Below are 20,856 nucleotides of genomic sequence, written 5' to 3'. Positions count from 1 at the left end.
GTAAAGTCTCCCACATCCATGGCCAAACTTTCCATCTTTAAGAGTAGATCTTGTTACCCTCATATGTTCAAGGACAATGCCACAGCTAGTTTCTCCTGTACTCATAGCAGCATCAGTTTTCCTTTAATAGTAGGTCACTGCAAGCTTTCTGTAAATATGCTGTTATTTAACTTATATTACTTTTAAAACACTCATTGGACCATTTGACTACCTCTCCTCATTGCTCCATGTGTCTGCTCCTTCTAGAGCAAAATTCCTCAGAACAATCCAATTGTGCAGTCTACTATCCTATTCTACAATCATTTCTTGTAACTAGGCTGTCCCTACCAAACAGCATACTATTATGATCAGCAGTGGCTTTCCTGTTAGGAAGTTTAATGATCAGTTCTCATCATACCTCATCTTTCTACAACTCTTTATTTATTTAAATTAAAACCATCTTATTTTACATTCCAATCCCAGTTTCCTCTCCCTTCTGTCCTCCCATGCCCCCCCCCATTCACTCTTCATGGAGGGTGAGGCCTCTCATGGGAAATCATCAAAGTCAGTCACATCATTTGGGTCAGGACCTAGTCCCTCCCCCTTGCATCTTGGCTAAGAGAGTATCCCACCATAGGGAATGGGCTCTAAAAGTCTATTCATGCATTAGGAATAGACACTGGTTCCACTGCCAGAGGCCCCATATTCTGTCCAAGCCACCCAACTGACAACAATGTTCAGGGGGGCCTGGTACGGTCTTATGCTGGTTCCCCAGCAGTCTGACTGGGGTCCATGAGCTCCCACTTGCTCAGAACAGCTATTTCTTTGAGCTTCCAAGGAAAGGTCTTGACACCTTTGATTATCACTCCTCCCTCTCAATAACTGAATTCCAAGAGTTTGGCTCAGTGCTTAGCTACAATGGAGTACTACTCATTGGAAAAAACAATGAAATCTTGAAATTTGCAGGCAAATGGCTAGAGCTAGAAGAAACCATCCTGAGTGAGATAACCCAGACACAGAAAGAAAAACATGGTATGTACTGTTCCACAAGTGGATATTAGACATAGAGCAGAGGATAACCACCATCTGGATAACTCCAGAGAAACTAGGAAACAAGGAGGAACCTAAGAGAGACATACATGGTCACCCTGGAGAAGGGGAAAGGGACAAGATCTCCTGGGTAAATTGGTGGCATGGGGAGGGGGAGGTAGGAGGAAGAGGAGAGAAGGGGAGGGAGGAGAGGAACATGAGGGATCAGGAAGATCCAGCTGGGAGAAGAACAGAGGAGAGCAAGAAAAGAAATATCTAAATTGAGGGAACCATATAGGATTAACGAGAGAGAAATCTGGCACCACAGAAATGGTGCCCAACTAAGAATCTAACCCAACTAAGAATCTAAACAATATGGAGAAGTTACCTTAAATACCCTTCCCCTATAAAGACATTGATAACTACCTTAAATGTCATCACAGAGCCTTCATCCAGTAGCCCATGGTAGCAGAAGCAGAGATCCATCAACAACTCTTGACTGACCCCTTTATATAACCCCTGCTTTGGCTGGATGGCAGGAAACTGCAAGTGGCATAGTTGTGAGCCTCAGTCCTCTGTGTGGGCTCCTCCTCAGGGCATTGTTACGCTAATGCAGGACTTCCTCAAGCCCCCATCTCCAAGTCTCTTCTTAGGCTTTCTTGTCCCCTAGTTGATAACAGCAGGGCTTATAAAGTTAAGCTTTTGGCTTAATGTCTGTCCTGAACTCAAAGTGCATCCAGTTGCCTTCTTGATATATACATGTAGATATCCAAGGAACATCTTAGACCTACATTTTCAAATACCAACACCTAATCATCATAGTCAATCTGATTCCGTAGGTTTTCCTGATTCAGTCATCAGCAACTCCTTCCTATACAGTATATGGGCCCCAACCATGAAATCAGCATTGACTCCATCAAACTTGGGTGGGATTTGGCCAAGTCCCACTTAGTCACCTTTACAACAGACTCAGATATACCTCCTTCTCACCCCTCGCAACCCTTTTCTCTGCCAGTCTACCTCATGCTTGTTCCTGTTCCTACATCGTTCAGTCATGGTGGGGTCTCAGGCTCTCTGTTTTTCCTTCGCTAAGTCTAGAAGGGACCCTTTCTATGGTGGTTCCAGCTCCTTGCCTTATCACCTTCAGCTTTGCATGCAAATGTCATCTGTACATGAAGCCATTACAAAATTATGGATCTCACTTCTTTAATATAACCTGCTCCTATTCTTTCTTTGGTCTTTGTTAGCAGAATAACTTTTGCTGAACTCCTTTTATTCATTCTATTTAGTGTTGAATCACCAGACTTACCCCAAAAGAACTTTCTTCAGTAATACAACCTGTTCTGTGTTTGTGATTTGCAATGTGGCAGCAGACACATAGCCATCAAGCATTTGAAGTAATTTAAGTTTTAATTTAAATGTGCACATGCATCCAACACCAGCAGCATTGAAGCACAGCTTTTAACTTTTATTTTCAGGCTGATGTAACCCAAATCTACCATTTCCTCGGGCACAAAGGAGGTGCCCAATGCATTCTGTGAAAGGACTTGCTCATTTTCTTTTCTTTCTGGTTTGATTCACCCAAACATCAGCACAACCAGTGGTATGTAGATGATGACTAATCCTAAATCCCATTATGCCAATGCCAACTGCAAAGCTGTACTAGTTGTGTCCCTGAAGTGACCAGCTATCAGTCCACTGTTTACAGCTTGCAGCTTTTTACCCACTTTCTACCACCATCACTACCACAGTGAAAAGAAAAGGCAAGAACACAGAGGCAGGGTACTGGAGATGGAAGAGTATGTGTCACTCTCTGTGGTCACTACCCCAATCACATGTGGAAGGAAATGATAATTTTGCTGTTGGTTCAATCTTTTTACCCATTTGAAACTCTTGTGTTGGCATTCAGCTTCAAAAAAAAAAAAAAAAAGTTGAGGGGGGGGGAAGCAGATGTGATGAGCAACAACTACAGTTTGGAGACAGGAGAATAACAACGGCATCTAAAATCAACAACAATCTGATGTGAACAAGTTTCTGAATCTCAATCATCTAATGAGCCCAGTGTGCATGGAGAGAAGATGAACAGCAGGGAAGTTGCTCCAGACTGGAGTCCCTTTCTGTATATTAACACTCAAGTTTCATCAACTATCCTGGGAAGATCTTAATAGCGCTGTATAGGTGGCTCACAAGTCTTCTGGACCTTCAGAATCAACACTCTGCCCTGGGAGATGGGGCTTAAGCCCATGACCTCACATGGTAAGTAAGCGCTTGACCACTTTGAATCAGTGTCACTCAGCTGTTGACCTTGAACTCACTCAGTGGCACAAGCAGCCCTAAATTTTTAATTCTTATGTCTCAGCCTCCAGAGTAACTATTTTATAGGCCTAGGTTCTTCAAGGGAGAAAGAAATTTATGCCCTCTACATACAAGATGTCACTCTGGGCTAGGAATATCAGTGGAAATATATGACTATGTGTTGGGAGATGCTGCCTTTCCCTGTTTGTAAGGCCTATTTGTCATATGAACATAATAAGTAGAAAATACGCTCCACCTGCAGATCCTAGCTGCTCATTCCTCTGGCTATTTTATTCTATCATTTTTATACTTTTGTTATCTCATCTGTAAATGGGGACCATAATAAACCTGCTTATCTGATGGTCTTGTTAAAAACAATAAATTGGAGTAAGTTGAATTTACTCAAAGTTTGAAGATTTTTCATCAGCCCTTGAGTCTCCTGCTGTTCTGGAGAGAGGTCTGCAACTGACCAAACACTTCTTTCTGTTTGAAGATGACCAGATGGGGTCTTCAAACAGGTGATACTTACTGTCCTTAACACCATAGGGCATATTCATCCAGTTTCCTTAATTTATAATTTCTTTTTCTTTTCCGGACTCGGGTTTGTTATGTATCCCTGGATTGTCTGAACAGGCTATGGCGTGTGGACAGGCTGGCCTTGAACTTGTTGCCATCTTCCTCTCCTTCCTGGGGCTCAGAATCGTGGTGGGATGGAGGGAACACACCTTAATCCTTCCTTCTGACTGTTTCCCACACAACCTGGGATTAAAATGTCTGGTTTAACTAGGAGAATTGTAAGATTATAGATTTGTTTGCACAAAAAGAGTTACTGTTCTTGTCCTCTCTCCACTACATAGGGACCATCAACCAGGTCCCTGGAAGAACCCACATGCCTCAGAGACAGTGTTCCCACCTCCCAAAACCCTTCCATGTTGTCAAAGCCCTATGTGCAGGTATCTCCAGGGCCAGACTAGACAAATAGACATGGATGGTGGAGTTTTCCACTTCCAGGGAATGAATGTTCTAAACATTTGGTGATCGATTCTGTTGGCCTGAAAAGTTGTTTGAAATTGCCTTTTTACTTGCCAAATACCTGAAAGCACCCCTGGAGGCAATGACAGCAGGAGCTGGACCAGAATGCACTGGAAAGAAGAAAAGCTAGACTCCCCAGCATCCTTGGGCTATTACTTTGGCCTGGTACTGACTCTCTGTGAAGTCTGGTACTCGGTGATTTACTCAAGTGCCTGCAGTGGTGTCTTTCCCTAATTGCTGAGCTCATTTTGCACCCTAGTGCCAAATAGTCCCCCAGAGACTACTGAGTAAAACAACAGGCAAAGTTCCAGTGACCATCACAGATCCTTAATGAAATGCAGCTTTTAAAAGCAGACGACCTTCCTGGAATGGCCCCAAGTAGCAGGACACTCCCGTTTTCTTTAGGCACTTCCTGGGCCTGTCAGTAACTTAAGTTAGCTTCGTTTAATATGACATTCCTTCTGTTGGCTACTTAGGCAAAGAAGTTGTTTTAGGGATCTGCTGTGTGCCTTATTTAGATAATTGTACCAGAGCAAAGAGGAGAGTATTGTACATGACAGTGCCATGGGGATGTTTTAGGCTAAAAATAACATATGAGAAAACTGTTTATAGTAGATCCAGGAAACAGCAAACAAGTGAACAGAGCTGGCAACCTACTTTGAACCTGAGATAAGAGACTCAATGGGACCACTACAAGTTACAGAGTACAAGCACGCTCTAGGAAAGGCAGATCAGAAAGACCCACAGAAATAGTCAGGATCAGAGTTGGGAGGAGTTCCGGTAAGTATGATAAATCCTGCCCTGGTTACCTGGGCTTGACTGTGCTAGTATATGCTCTTTGCTTGTCTGTCACTGCCCCCATCAACCCTTTCATCTTTCTCTTTTCAACCTTCACTTAAAATTGTATCAGGATTCTGCCAAAAACAAATCCACATATGTATGTATGCACCTACACATAAAAGTTCCTTGAAAGACTCCAGTAAATAGCCTTACATTATAGTTTTGAGAAAGCCACTTTGGAAAAGGTCATGAATCATGCTGGCTATTTCGAATGCTTCAGCTCTTTGATTCCTTCTTTTTATCTCAAGCAGCACCAAGAGGCTTGTTTTCCCTATATGGAAACCTTTGACACATCTGTAGCCGAGTTTACCAAATGAAGGATTCTGCTACATACAGGTGCTATCCGTAGCCTGTGCTGTTTGCACACACTTGTCTAACTAGACTTGATTCTCTCTTGTGTAAAATTCTAAGAGACATGGACAGACAAAAAGACTTCTGAATGCAAATTCTGAGAGCCATACCAATGGCAGACATAAAGATTTCCGAATGCTGCAAACTCAAGTCATTCAGTCTTGAACTGGTCAACAGTTCTTAATTATTTCTGATTTCACTTCTAAGTTGTTTTGTAGCATTTAACAATTTGAAAGCTGGGGTGAGGGAAGTTGTTCATTGGTAGTACACTTGCTCATCATGTTCAGTTGCTGGCTTATAATTGCAGCATTAAAAAAAAGCAAACATGTTGATTTCAAGACACAAAGTGTTCAGATTGATAGCATATGTTTATAGTTCCAGCTACTCGCATAGCTGAAGCAGTATGACTACAAGGTTGAATTCCATTGGGCTACATAGTGAGTGCAAGGCCAACTTGATCAATTTAGCCAATCCATCTCTCAAAATAATGTCTCTTATTAAAATCTGAGATTAGAGCTACATGATAGAGCACTTGCTTAGCTTCTAAAACACTGGGTTTTCTTCCCAGAACAGTAAAAACAAACCAAACCAAAACAACACACAGGCTTAGACTTAGATGACTCCAATACAGGAGAGCAGTATGCTACATCTGCATTAAACTTCTTACCATTCAGATCCAAAGCACTCTTCACACACATGAGCGTGCTAAGACTGTTTAACAGTGGCTCTGTGTTGAGTGCTCCAGCACCTTTCCTAACAGATGCTGGGATGTCTTATCCAATCTCCACAAATCTATACCCGAGAATGTTTTATTTGTGTATGAGAAAATTCAAGTGCTTATCACTCAGTACAAGCAAAGCAGTTTGTGTAAGCTCACACAATTGGAAAGACATTATAAACAAGTCCTGGAAAATTACTCTGGAGCCTGCTTTAAGACAGTAATTAAAGGCCAACCTGGTCCACATGGGGAATTCTAGACCAGCCAGAGCTACATAGTATCTAAAATAATAACTACTAATGTTTCTCATCTGAGAAGAGAACTAGGAAAAAGGTTTCTAGATTGGAGAAGCTCCCTGGGTAGACTCCATGGAAGCCTGGTCTTCTGTGACATAGCAAACCCTGCCAGGCTGGAGCCTAATGAGGGGACAGCAAAAGAGGCAGCCTGGGATAGGCTGGGGAGAGAGGTCTGATGTGGTAAGAAGTGTGCAGTGCATGTTGTTGCAGAAAAGAACAGGAAGCTGTGTTTGGGGAGGGGGATGTATGCTCAGTTGTGGGCAATCAGGGACAATAACACAGCTTTGAAAATACATATTTTGTCCTGTTGAGAGGCTTTACCAAAGCAGAGTGAAAAGGAGATGTATAGCCATTAAAGACCATCATATAGATTATACAATTAAATATTTCAAAATGCAAGCTATGCAATAAAGCACATGTTACAAACTTCATGATTCTTATCCTCAAACTTTCCATTTTGCTTTCATTATTAAAATTATAGAATTATAAAATACCTATATGCTGAGGAATTCTACACATGAGAAGTGATATTGAGGGAAATAAGAAATGATATTCTGGTGATATCTTGCTTGTACAAATAAGCCTGTGTGAAGGTCAGAGAATGGAGCTTGCTACTAGCTAACCATAGAGGTCTGGAGGTCTGTACAGACAAATAGATATTGAATTAGCTGGGTGGGAACAGGATAAAAGCAGGGAGAAACAGGAACTCGCTCTCTTGTCTGCTGAGACGCTAAGGAGGTAAGGTGTGATGGTGGTTTGCTCCTTCTCTGATCTCTTAATATTTCCTCTATAACTGACTTCGAGTTTTTATTATCTAGACCAATTAAGAAATCCGTTTACATTATATTCTGGTTGAACATATACAATTTCTTCTAGGATGATGTAGTAATAAAGTTCTCAGGGTGAATTTGAGAGAAGGAATAAATAGTCGTAAAGGAGGTCTTATATTTTACTTACTGTCTACCATATCTGTTATGTCTCTAGGTCACCAATGAGAATGAATTTCATTGGTTCTAATAGAAATAAATTGCATTTATCCATGGGATTGAGTGATAGCTCTGATTTATGGGAAATCTTTGAAGTGCTCAGCTTTCTGGGCCAGTTTGTCTGGCTCTCTGACTTGGATTCTCTTCCTGTGCACAGGTATTGATAATGTAGCACTAACTTTTTATAGAATTGTAAAAATACCTTTACACATGAATTCTGACCTTAAGTTATATGCATGGAAATAAAAGGATGCAAAAATTTAGTGTGCTTAAAATCATTCATATTTCAGCATTCCAAGAGTGTGACATTTGAATTTTCTGAAGTCATCATCTCACTAAAACTTAAAATGGCTCTATACTTAGCCAACACACATACAATATGTATTAATTCTAGTTGAGAGAATAGAAATAAAAACATAGAACAGTGAATTTGTAATCAATTAAACCCAAACTGTGACCATCCAACTCTGAAACCCACATCTTTTCTTTCTGTAAGGAACCCATTGGTTCTCAAAGTTGTCCTCTAGTCCAAGAGCATTAGCAGTATCTGGGAACTTGGCAAGTCTCTGTTCTAAATGAGAAATTCTGGAACAGGACCCAGCACACTTATTGAGTTCTCCAGGTTAGACAGATGCCTGCTAGTTTAGACACCCCTATACCAATTCACAGAAGCCTTGGCCCATGAGACAATTAAGAAGGAAATGTCCTTTGAGTACAAGGAACACATTCATTCTTGCTATTCTCCTAGATTACCGATCAGCTACACACAGATTGGTTTAGGTCACTTAGTTACAACTCATTTACATATTACTGGAACAGACATATGACATCACTTACCAAACTGCTAGGCTTGTCCTTTGGGTATTGATCCAACTTGTGAAAGGAAACAAAAACAGTTATGGAAAATATTCCATATTTTCAAAAGGGTCATGAATGGATGGAAGACTTGGTTTCCGCTAGAATTTTTTTTTTGTTTGTTTTGTTTTTTTGTTTTTCAATCCAGAGTCTTTGGGGCCTGTCCTGGAATCCATTCTGCAGACCATGCTGGCCTCACAGAGATCTGCCTGCCTCTGCCTCCCAAGTGCTGGGATCCAATGGAGTGTTATAGGAGGGAGTTTTAGGGAAGAGATTGTACCATAAAAAAACAGTGATTTAAGCAATTAATTAATCTGTTAGTGGACTCCTAACTGAATGTTCTATTGGGGAGTACATCGGACGAAACCTGATTAGAGAAAGTGGATCACTGTCTTCAGCTAATGAGGGCCACCTGTTCCCTGGCACCTTTCTCTCTGTCTCCCTCTGAAGGCAGGGTGTACACACACACACACACACACACACACACACACGTTTGCTCTGCTTTGCCCCAAAGCCATTCTGTTCTCCACATACCTGCAGCAATGCTGCCCACATAGCATGGACTGAACTATCTAAAATACCCTGTTTCCTTAGCTATTTGTCATGGTAATAAAAGAGACTAACAATGAAGCTAGTGATTTTACTCATAGTAATCACCAAAATAAAGAGTTATAGCCATTTCTTATGGAACTTTCCAGAAAAAAAAAAAGTACAGATTTTGTCTGAGCTAGTAACAAATTCACAGTAAAACATATATTAATAAATTCCCTGATAATATTATTACTTTTGATTTCCTTCAAAATCCATAGGAACCTGAAAATGAGCTATAAAATTAAAATCTAAGCTACAGTTTTAGCATGCCTTTTGGCTGGGCTTTTAAGAAGTACCTCAAAGAATAAAATATTGTACTATATTTAATATAAACTGTCATTGATTGTGACACAAAATGATCATAATTGTTTTATATATCATTCTATTAAAATAAGAATATATTGATGGTTTGACACTCAAAAGCCACTAAATGTAAATGATATTCCAATTTCAGACATGTTAAAGTATGAAAAAAGTACACATTAACAAAATATTATAAACATTTGAGTATAGATTGCACTTGGCAAACTCCTTCAGAATGAACTCTGCTTATGTGTCTTCTTTTAGAAAAAAGCTAATGTGTCCCAGTTACAGCAATTTTGGTCTTCAAAGTTGAGCAGCATCATCCTAGGCTAAGGATGGTTTTCTGACATCAGTAAATAAATCTTACTGGTGGGAAATATTCCTCTATAACTTGGTTTTTGAATTGTCATATACTGTAAGGGAATAGACAATTGAAGGGGAACATAAAGAAAAATAAGTTTAAACACAGGGAATTCATTCACTTGAGTAAATCTCTTGGTTGTCATAACATATAAAATTATTCACAAATTTAAGATATGCTAACTTTATGCTGATATTTTCCTTAATTAGCTATGCTGCTTACTTACATTGGTTCTTACATTTAAAAATGTATTATAATTCCACTTTCAGGTCTTTGCAGGAGATTTGCAATTGTTTGAGAATTTAACACAGAGTGATGCTGCTGCATAACTGATTAAAAAAAAAGTGCCAAACTCTGCTTACTGCAAGAATATCCCATGTTAAACAGGGAGCACAGCCTGCAGCTCTGACTGCTTGTGCAAGAAAATTCATGTTTAGCAGGGAGCACAGCCCTCAGCTCTGACTGCTTGTGCAAGAAAATTCGTGTTTAGCAGGGAACACACCTGCAAACGTATTTTAGCAGAGCAGCTTTTGGACAATTTTATTCAAATAAGAAACTCACTGTTGTGAACATTTTACTTCATTTTCTATATTTTCACAATTCTAAATAAATTTATACACTGGAGATATTTTTAGTAACCCACTAAATCTAGTGGGAAATACATGAAGGTGGAAATAAAGAGACATAGGATCAGGTTATGTTTTGTTATTCTTTGGCTCTGTAACTTTCACAAGGCACTTAACTTTTCTAAAATTAGAAATGTAAATAACTGTTAATTTCTTTTTTAAAGATTCCAGGGACATAAATTATGAGACTATAGTAATAATAATATAAAATACAAAGAGGTGTAGAGCTTATCGTATCTAATCATAAAAACAAAATCAGATAATTCAGAGAGCTATTGAGCACAGTCCCTCACACCACGCTCAATGGTCCCACCAGGCATTTTTGTGGTAGCATTAGTGATGAGCACACTACCAAGATGAAATGCGTGTTCTTGTTTTCCTCATGACCTAGTCTAAGGATCTGTCCTCATCTGAGTGTTCAGGGACATTGACTTTGGAACTGTTTTCTTTATTTGTTTTCTTTTTTTGATAGTTGGTTGTTTGTCTATAGATGTGCTGTGTTTTTTTTTTTTTTTTTCCATAACTGGAAACTACAATCCTACTATCTTTATTTATTCCTTAGGATTTTATGGACACAGAGGTATAGTGTCTTCAAACAGTGAATTTACCTGTCTCCTTTCTCACATAGATGGTCTTTGTTTCTTTTTCCTGCCAATTGTTCTGATTAGCCCTTCCAGTCCTAGGTTGAACAGACTTGTTGAATGTGGCATCCTCAGCTTTTTTTTTTCTGTCTCAAAGGAAGGCTCTAAGTTTTTCACCATTACATATAATCTTACTTGAGGTTTTTTCCTTTGTAAAAGAATTTTTTTTTTTTGCATTTAGTGAGGTGATCATATGATTTTACCCTCTACTCTTCTAACATGTTGTGTCACATTCATTTATTCACTGAACTACTAATGCATCTGTAGATAATTCCCACTTCACTGTGGTGAAATATCTTTTTAGAATGCTATGGACTTGAACTCCAAATGTTTGACTCAGGCTTCTTTCCTGATTCTTGACTGTGTTTAGATAGTTCAGTTGTTGAAATGCGTAACTGTAAAGAATTTGTTTGTTCTATATCATATTTAAATGTCAAGAGTAAATTTCCTTTCTCAATATAGCAAAACAAATTGTAAAGTGTTTAAGTAGGCAGGGATTAATGTATCCTTACCATGAAACAATAATTGTTTTATTTCCTTTAAAGGCATGATTTCTGTCCAGTTGCTCCTGGATTTATTACAAAAGAGTCATACACACAGGTTAAGAAATGTGAGATGGAGGCACTTCTCTTATTAAACTGACTTTTGTTAATCTGACTTTTCTTCTTTGACACACTGTCTCATGTATCCAAGGCTGCCCTCAATTCAGTATGTAACCCCAGATGATCCTGTACTTCTGACCATCTTCCCTCTACTTCTGAGATCTATGTGTGAACTTGTGAACTTCCATACCCTGTTTAAGTGTCACTAAGGACTGAGCTTAGGGTCTTACGCATGTTAAGGAAGTGCTCTAACAAATGAACAGTACTTAGCAACTATAGTGATTTGCAATTGGATCAATAACCAGCTACTATTTATCCAGAACCTTGAACCATTTTCTGGGACTTCTTTCCATTCTTCTATATTGTTTGTAGGAACTTACACCATCTACAAGGAAACTATAGTGTCTGTATTGTGTAGCTGGTCTTCCTATAGAGTATTTAAATGCCAAGATTTAATTTAACTTTATATTTAGAATGTTTGAAATGATGTCAACAATAAAATTCAAGGTTATCAACTTGCAGTAGTAAGTTGTTTATTCTTTTTAGATGACATTTCTCTAGATCCTCACTAAATTGTTCTTCTAGATAAGAAACAACTTATCTAAACATAGTGGGATATGCTTATAATGCTATCTCATGCAGAAAAGTCACATATTTCAATCCAGCTTGGCACAAAGAGATCCTATTACACACACACACACACACACACACACACACACACACAGAGCTACTCTGAAGTAAATATTCATGTTTAATTAAAGTTTAATATTTACATAACTCAATAATCTTCTCGTGCTGTTTTTCCCAGCAATGGTGAAGATGGATCAGGTGCTAATAGCTAGAGCATCAATGTTTTCCAAGGCCCAGAGTTACAAGGAAGTCATGATTTTCGTGTCTAATTATTAAACTGTTTTTTTTAAATACTATTCACAGCAAAAGAAAACATTTAAAGGTCACAATTGTGAGGGATAATTTCTAACGTACAAGCTTGTTGTGAGAGAGATATATCTGTGATTCAAAATAAAAAGGAAATTGTAGTGATCAAAATAACAATGAAAAAACATATAAGTCCTCCTTTAGAGGGCAGAAAATCTAGTAGAAGATCTACAACATCAGCTTCACTCTGTTAAAAGCTCATGTAGAAAATATGCCAGACCCTGGGTGAGTTTCTGAACACAGTGCAGAATCAATCGTACAAAGAAAGCTTCTGGGGAAGATAGCTGTGGTGGGAAGCTTTGGGGGGGGGGGGATCAATGCTGACTCCTTTTCTCCAGCTTTTCTTTTTGAGGCAGGTTCTCACAGTGTAACCATGGCTTATCTGGAACTCACTATGCAGACCAGGCTGGCCCCAAGCTCATCTTAGATCCTCCAACCTGTGCCTCCAGAATGCTGAGATAGTAACAGCATGTACCACCACACCCAGCTTATTTCCTCCAGTTTTTACCCTAATATAACACAAGCAAAGAAGTTTGGGATCAGGTGAACTCTTCAGGAAGTGTTGGTTTTTAACTGTTACAGACATTGTTCCCTTTGCCCTTGTTACCCAAGGGCTGACATTCTATCATTGGGAGTCATGACAAGAATTCCTTAGTTACAGATAACTGAGAGATAGATTTTTCTCAGACTCTGAAATGCACTTTCCTTTATAGAAAAGGAAGAGTCATACAATAAAGAAAGCACATAAGTAAACACAATCAGAATCTTTATGTTTTAAGTATGGAGAAGAAAATCAAAGATGAAAAAAATAAAATGGGCAACTTAAGCTAGATAAAGGGCCACCAGAGAGAAAGATGCAGTGAAAAGGGAAATCAATTGTACCATATTCTTGATCTACTCAGTCTATTTTCAACTCTGGATTAGGAAAATATATATGTGGAGGACACTTTAAACCCCAACCATCCTCACACATGTCAGTACCAAGATGCAGCACACACAGACATTATGGGCAGATGAAACAGCCAACACAGCCTAATGGATGGAGTAAGTTTATTTCTTTGCACTTATCTGTTGCTTGGATTAACACTCAGCTTTTTGTAGAGATTTATTTTTAGAGGGTCAACTAGTAAAGAAATATTTGTTCTTCCCTGAAAATAACTCCCAATTAGGTATGAGTCCATTTAAGCAGGTGCTTGTCCAAAACCATGCTTTCTCCCTATCATACTCACACTCCTAGTAGTATGGGGGAGATTTACAAACAGAAGAAAAGTAAGACTCGATATAGGGGACAGTAGGAAAGCAAGTCTCTAAGATACACTATATGATTTCTCCTCCAAAAACTAAATAAATAAAATTATTGCCACATTGGCTGGGAATATGGTTTTTATCCCAGGAGCTGCAGAATTGTTATTAAATAGAAAACTGTATATGGCTTTAAAATAATGTGCATTTTGTCAGCATGCCTATAATTTTTTTCCAAAGGAAAAAGATTCTTATTTACATGGCATAAACAATATGCCTATAGGAATTCACTACTACTACACATCAAGGAAAACAGAGAACACGCAGATATATTAAAAAGAGAAAAGCATGTTTGTTGTGAAAATGAATTTGAACTAAAGAACCTTTGCTGTTCTGACATGATAACACCACAAAGCAGGAAACTCTGTGAGGTAAAGAGTCAATTTTATTCTTGGACATAGCACTGTTGCCGTGGTAATCTTCTGAACTATAACACGAAGACAATTAGATAAGAACCAGCTTATTTAGAAAGATAAATGGATACTTTGAAGGTCACATTAGATCTGGGCTTAGGGCAGAGAAGCCTGCTTTTTAGGTTGGAACTTAATCTTGGTCCTGAATTTAAGGAACAAAAATTCTAAATAAATATTGCTAAAACTCCTTTAAAAATGTTTTCAGCTTTAGCACAAACAAAACCCATTTTTATGTTGTAGTTTTACAGCTAAGATACAAACGTGAGGAAAGAGGAGAGATGAAAACAGCCCAATTTAGGAATCATCTTTATTTAAAATCACCTCTCTGGATTTAGGCTGACATTTTTGTTGTGGAACTAGCCTTTCTTCTTCCTTTTAAGTCACACAGCTATTTAGATGTCTAAAATGAACAAAATCCATTGTTGTTTTGACTTGATCTCTCTTTTCCTTTCAAAAATATAAAATAAAGTACTGTAAAAACTCAATTTGATGAGCCAAGGAAGTAGATTTTCAGATGTCTGAAATGACAGTATACTCAAATAGCTCTCAGATCAAATCATCCAATATTTTACTTGGAGCAAGAATGATTTAGACAAAACTGAGAAAGTTTAGTAGAACATTTGTTTTCATATAATTTGGTTACCATTCACTTCAGATTTGTACTCCATTTTCAACTTTGTGTTGGGACTCTCCACACACACTCTTCTGGCATGGAGCTTTGAGACCTCAATTTCAATCTCATGTCTTTCGAATTGAAGTGAAATGCATCTGCCTGGAGCAAGCCAGTGGACAGCCACTTGGGTGTCTCTAAAAGGCTGTGCAGCAATCCCAGGCCTTACCCAGTTAGGCTGCTGACATCTATGGTGAAAACAGCCAGCATCCTGAAGCCTCCCTGAGATGATGCATCAGAGGCGGGCGTTGGGGTTCATGTTATCACACATGGTATTTGTGGGTCTTTGACCCTAATACGACCTTTTGAATACACATTCTAATTCTCTATTCTTTTGTATATGGTGACATATACTTTTCCCTTAGTGAAGGAAAAGCAAAGCAAAACTAAACAGCACATAGCTCATTCCATTTTAACGGAGAGCGACAGAAAGCAATAAAATATCCCCAAAAATAAACACAAATATGTTAGTAGATTTGGAATATGGAAGAGTTTGTTGCATTGTGTTTGATAGAACTGGGGTCTGAGGCCACCATATTGACCTCCAGGATGAACATGGAACTATAGGGAAGATGTAGAAATTTCTGAGGCGGATTCTAATAGGAGGTTCTCTGGTCATTGAAGGGGTGCTCTCAAAGAGAGCTATACCATTCTAGTGCCTTTCCTCCCTCCTTTTGTCCCCACCAATAAGATAAGCAGTTGTACTCTGCCACTTGCTTCTCGCCATAATGTGTGGCTTCTTTACGGGTTCTCAAACAACAGGCCCACTGACTATAAACTTGAAAGCTATTAGCTGAAACAAATCTTCCCCATTGTATAAATTGAATACCTCAGCTTTTTTATTATAGCACCAGAAAACTGACTGATACTACTGAAGCAAAAGTATTAGAACCAATATTTCTAGTACATTTTTGATTCTACTTTTTAATGTGAAATTTGAGATTTGAATGTCATTTCAATTCCAATGTCCAAAATTTAACACAAAGATTATTCCCCTCTACTTTTGAGAGATAAACATGTGAACCTCCTCCTCCACCTCTTGGCTAAGAAGAAGACTCCAAGCCCATCGTCCCCTACTTCTGAAGGAGATGTGTGGATCCCATGAAAGGGGCTACTTTCTAGATTTCTGTCTTTCTCTCCATGTGTTTGGAGTAATTTTGAGTTCTTCTTTATTTTGAGTTAAAACTTTGTTTTTCTTTATTAAGCTTAAACTAGTCACTAGCCTTCATCCAAATGCGATAATGTCTGCCATGGAAAGGCAGACTTCTATTTGAGGTCAGTCCCATGAGCAACATCACCAGAGGAATCATAAAGACATTTAATACAAGAAACTGTCTCTACAGTCAATTTTACCGCAGTTAGACATTATCTATTTTTTGTTGTTTGTGTAGAATTGCCTATTTTAATATGTTTTCAATAGACAACAAGGCACCAAAACCCTGGGTAAATAATAGATGTTAAAAATAGCCACTACCTAACAATGTTACTGGAATAATTAGAGTGCAGAAATGCTCTCACATGAGCAGCCAACTAAAAACAAAGGTTGGCATGAAGCTGTTTCTTTGGTTCTTTTCAAATTAATATAGCAAACTCTTTCCAAACTCATCTCTCCCACTTAAAACTACTTGAGTTGTTTCCTTCTTGTTTGCTTTTGACTCCCCAAAAGCACACAATATGGGAGCCTGTCCTCTGTGCATCTTGACAGTCTTTTCTTGTTCAGTGTCTGCACAGTGCCAATGTGTATTTATATGCGTGAGCTAAACATATGCTTTCCTTTCATATTCAGGGTAAAGAAATTGTCTTGAAGAAAGTTCCCTTTTTGCTTAATTCCATGGAGTCATATTCTTCAAATGCAATAAAATACAAAATTCATTTTTGCTGGGTAGATGGCTGCTATGGAACACTCCCAGAATGTGTGTCCTTACAACCCAACAGAAAACCAGTATAGATCTCAGGGACCCTTAGGATTGCTGTAACATTACTGAGCTTATATTTGAAGCTGGAAGCCATAATATTATTGCCAAATATCTGTTTCTACCCCATGTACAATGGAATAAAAATGAAAACTATATTCTCCATGCAAAAAAGCCCAGCAGCTTCTCAGATCAGTTAATATATCATAAACAGAAGTCATATCACTTTACTCATTAAATGAAACATAAGACTCCTAAAATGCATGAAGTTTCTGATACATCCATCAAGTCCACCACAGGAAACCATTTTGCTTTTATTCCATGAAAATTTCTACAGAGACATGAATCTAACAGAGCAATAAATAACATGCCAATCATTTTCAAACATCTCCCAAAGATTTTTCTAAAGTCATGTAAAAGGTATTGTGTACCTTAAAGAACCAAATAGTGTATGAAGTCATAGCATTTCATGACATCTTGAAAGAGATACTTGCATTTTGCTGTCACTTTGTAACCACCTAGGGGAGGGATGTGGCCTTCCAGTGCATCAAATCCAGCAGAGACCAGGACCATGTCTGGATCAAACTCTTTGGCCACAGGCATCACCACAGTCCTGTATGGTGAAAAGGCAATGGTCACTCATGGGAAAGCTGGGTACCTGTAAAAACTGCTTTTTTGAAAATGACTTGGAACAGCCTCGGTCACTTCCCATGAAACGAGGGATAAGGCAATGCTAACTGGATCAAATGTTTATCATTTCCTTCATTTGTGGGCACTGTTGTTTTCACACCCCCAGTGCAGCCTTTTTCCTTTCATGTTTTTTTCTTCAGATTGAAAGCCACCATACTCTGCAGGTCCATTCTGCAGCCTATCCCAGCACAGGGACATCCATACTGCTTTACCCCATTGCCCATAAAAAGAAGGCCCCTCTTCTTCCATATGAGACTAATGTTTTACAGGAAAACCAAAGCTTTCAAGAGAGCTTAGCTTGCTCAAGTTAGTAAGAAATTGGTATAAATTTGAACTATAAATTTCTTTTGGGAAAAAGTTTGCTTTCCATATATATATATATATATATATATATATATATATATATTTGTCATGGTAGGGGGTGACTCTTGCAAAGGAAAAACACAAAATTCCCTTAATAGAATCCAGATTATGATGTTAAGTGAGTCCAAGGCCAGACACACCAAGAATGTGGCAGCCTTGTCCCTGGCAGCAGCCCCTGCTGGCTCCACTTGGATACTTCAGCACTCACTCCTCATCCTCCTCAGGGCTCTGAACCTTCCCATCACTCACAGTTTTCAGAGAAAATGACTGCAGGACATCAAAAAAAATTTACAAGGGCTTCAAACTCCGAGTGCCATTATAAAAATTCAAATACCAAAGACTACTTAATGAAATGAGGAAACAGCACACTATTATGAATTTTACTAGTAAGACTTCTGTCTGTGAGAAGAAACTGAAACAAGTGTTCCAGGAGCAACCCTGCAGTAGAAAACTAATTCGCTTTTTGATTTTTTTTTTTTTAAACACTTTAGGTTTTTCAACAGTGATCACATACCTTTATGTAAACTTTTTTTGATTGAATGTTGTAAACAGGAAGTCAAAATTAGAAAATAAATAACTAAATGAAACACACACACATCAACTCAGCACTTTTTCTAATAACTCTTCTGCTAGCATAAAACACAAGCCATCAAGCTTTCAATATGTAAGCATTAGATTTCCATAGTAGCTCTTTCAGCAGGTGGGAAATACAATACCACTAACTAAGCTGGACTTACTTACATTTTTTTCAATAATGGTGTGAATCTTTAGTATGGATATGGATACATGATCTGAAGAGATACATATGACTTCTTGAAAAAGACATCAGTTTTGACACTGTCATTTTCATAGAAGTGTCATGTGTGACCATTCACTGATGGTCTTGAATGAAATGCCCTTGTGCTATTGAGACATCAGAATACTCTCTCAAAGAATCCAGAATATGTTCTCAAGGTTCTCTCTTTATTTTGGTGGATACTCAATACAGTCTAGCACACAGCTGGTCTAGCTTATTTGTAAGATATTCAACACACTTGCTGTGCCAATTATTTCTTAATTCACAAACATGGAGTTTTCAATCAAGCTCCATCTCAGGAAACTCTAGTCTATGCAGGTAGATTCACTCCAAAAATAATAAAACAACAAGAATTGGGGTGAGGGGATCTGCCACATAGACCTGTAAGCTTTGGATGTGTGTCACAGCCTGGAGACACCTCAGACAAAAGCCTTGACTAAGGAATTTCCTAGAGCCGATTGGCCTGTGGACATGTCTATAAGAGAGTGTCTTGATTTTTAATTGATGAAAGATGGCCCAGTCTCCCATGGATGTCACCATCCCTAGGCAAAGGGTCCCCGAGATGACAATACAATCAACAAGCAATGTTTTTCCATGTTTTATTCTGCACTTTCTTGGCTAGAGGGAAGGCTCCACAAATAGCCAGAGAGCCTGCCTTCTGGTTTCTGCCCTGACATTTCTCAAGGAAGAACAGTGGCCTGAAATTGTAAGATGAAATACAGCCTTTTCTCTCCAAGTTGCGTTGGCCATGTGTTGGTTACAGCAAAAGAAAGGGAACTAGAATACCACATTATCTGATAGAATTTTCCATTTCAAAGCACATATTCTTAAAACTCCGGTTCCTCTTCTGAGTATTTCTTAGCCTTTAAAAACAATACATTCTTAGAATTTTGTTCAGATGGCAACTGTTTGCTGAATGAACCAGCTGTGTGTGACTATAGAAATTTTGTGTGATGTTCTAATATAAAATATTCTGCAAACTTTCTGTTAAACTAGAGAACTACATGACAATAACTGCTTATAAATATTAACACTGGTAATGTTTTACCATTAACTTCAACTAATACACATTGCCTGCTTTGTTGCAAATACTGCCATGGCTAAAGATTGTTCAATTTCAAACCTATCTTCATTATTTTCCTATTGTTGACATAAACTCTTTCTTGCCAGCATCTCATAAATAGATAGAACTAATATTACCCTAATCTCTTTAGCTTGGTAGATTAAAAATATTCTGTGTACACAAGTGTTTTGCTGGTAAATATGCCTGGGTATCACTGCATGCCTGGTGCCCAGAGAGGCCAGAAGAGGGCATTGGATCCCATGGAACTGAAGTTTCACATAGTTGTGAGTCACTATGTTCATGTTGAGATTAGAACCCAGGTCCTCTGAAACAGTGGCTAGTGCTCTCAAATGCTGAGCCATTCCTCCAGTCCCAATTTTGGTAACTTTCAAGGAGACATCACCAAAGTCTTTGAGCTCTTTAATTTACATTTGGCATGGATGTAGAATATCCACTACAGTCTCCTTTCCAAAACTTATATTGAAATCAAATACCATTGCTACAGTATGGATCATTGCCATTGCTATGGGAATGGATTCCTGATGCAAGGATAAATCTTCCAAGTTTCCTCTCTGTCCTATGCCTATTCGTATATCCTTCAATCATGTTATGACACAGTATGGTGGCGCATACCAGACATCAGCACCACATTCCTGGACTTCGTAGCCTCCATAACCATTTCCCAAATGAATCTATATTCTGTATCAATTATCTGGATTTAGATAATCTGTTATTAGTAACACAAAATATATTAAGACCATGTATGAAAGAGCAAAAGACAGTTATGAAAATACAAAGTTTAAAAAAGGCAGAGTAATTTTTCTTGAACAAATTCCTCAAAGGCTTTCATTGGGTTTGTTGTTAAAATAACAAGCAAAATACACATGTTTGCTTGGTTTATCATACACTTCCTTGATGGGAGATGTCATTCTGTATATGTTTCTCATACTGGTTAATAATAAAGCACTGTTGGCCAATAGGAAAGGAAGATAGGAGGGACTAGGAGACAAGGAGGAAATAGGAAGTAGGAAGGAGGAGTCAAGATGGAGAGTCTGGAGAGAGCTGGACGCCAGCCGCCTCCCTGGTAAGAGAAGGCCATGTGAAAATACATAGATCAACAGAAATGGGTTAATAATTAAAGGCAGAGCTAGCCAATAAGAAACTGGGCCAACAGTATTGTATCAAATACAGAGTCTCTATGTATT

General features: G+C 38.5%; 1 protein-coding gene across 1 annotated transcript in view; it reads right to left on the bottom strand.

Annotated features, from left to right (window-relative positions):
* The window catches only part of Hdac9 (histone deacetylase 9), a 757,858-nt gene that overhangs the window by 88,399 nt on the left and 648,603 nt on the right, over positions 1–20,856 (bottom strand). Inside the window, exon 22 of the mRNA XM_051175100.1 lies at positions 17,234–17,352. Coding sequence (XP_051031057.1) covers positions 17,234–17,352 — 119 coding nt within the window. The remainder of the gene's footprint in view (positions 1–17,233; positions 17,353–20,856) is intronic.

Source organism: Phodopus roborovskii, unplaced genomic scaffold (assembly GCF_943737965.1).
Source record: "Phodopus roborovskii unplaced genomic scaffold, PHOROB, whole genome shotgun sequence".
NCBI classification, from domain to species: Eukaryota; Metazoa; Chordata; class Mammalia; order Rodentia; family Cricetidae; genus Phodopus; species Phodopus roborovskii.
The sequence above is the reverse complement of the archived record's forward strand: the minus strand, read 5'-3'. Positions and strand labels throughout refer to the sequence as shown.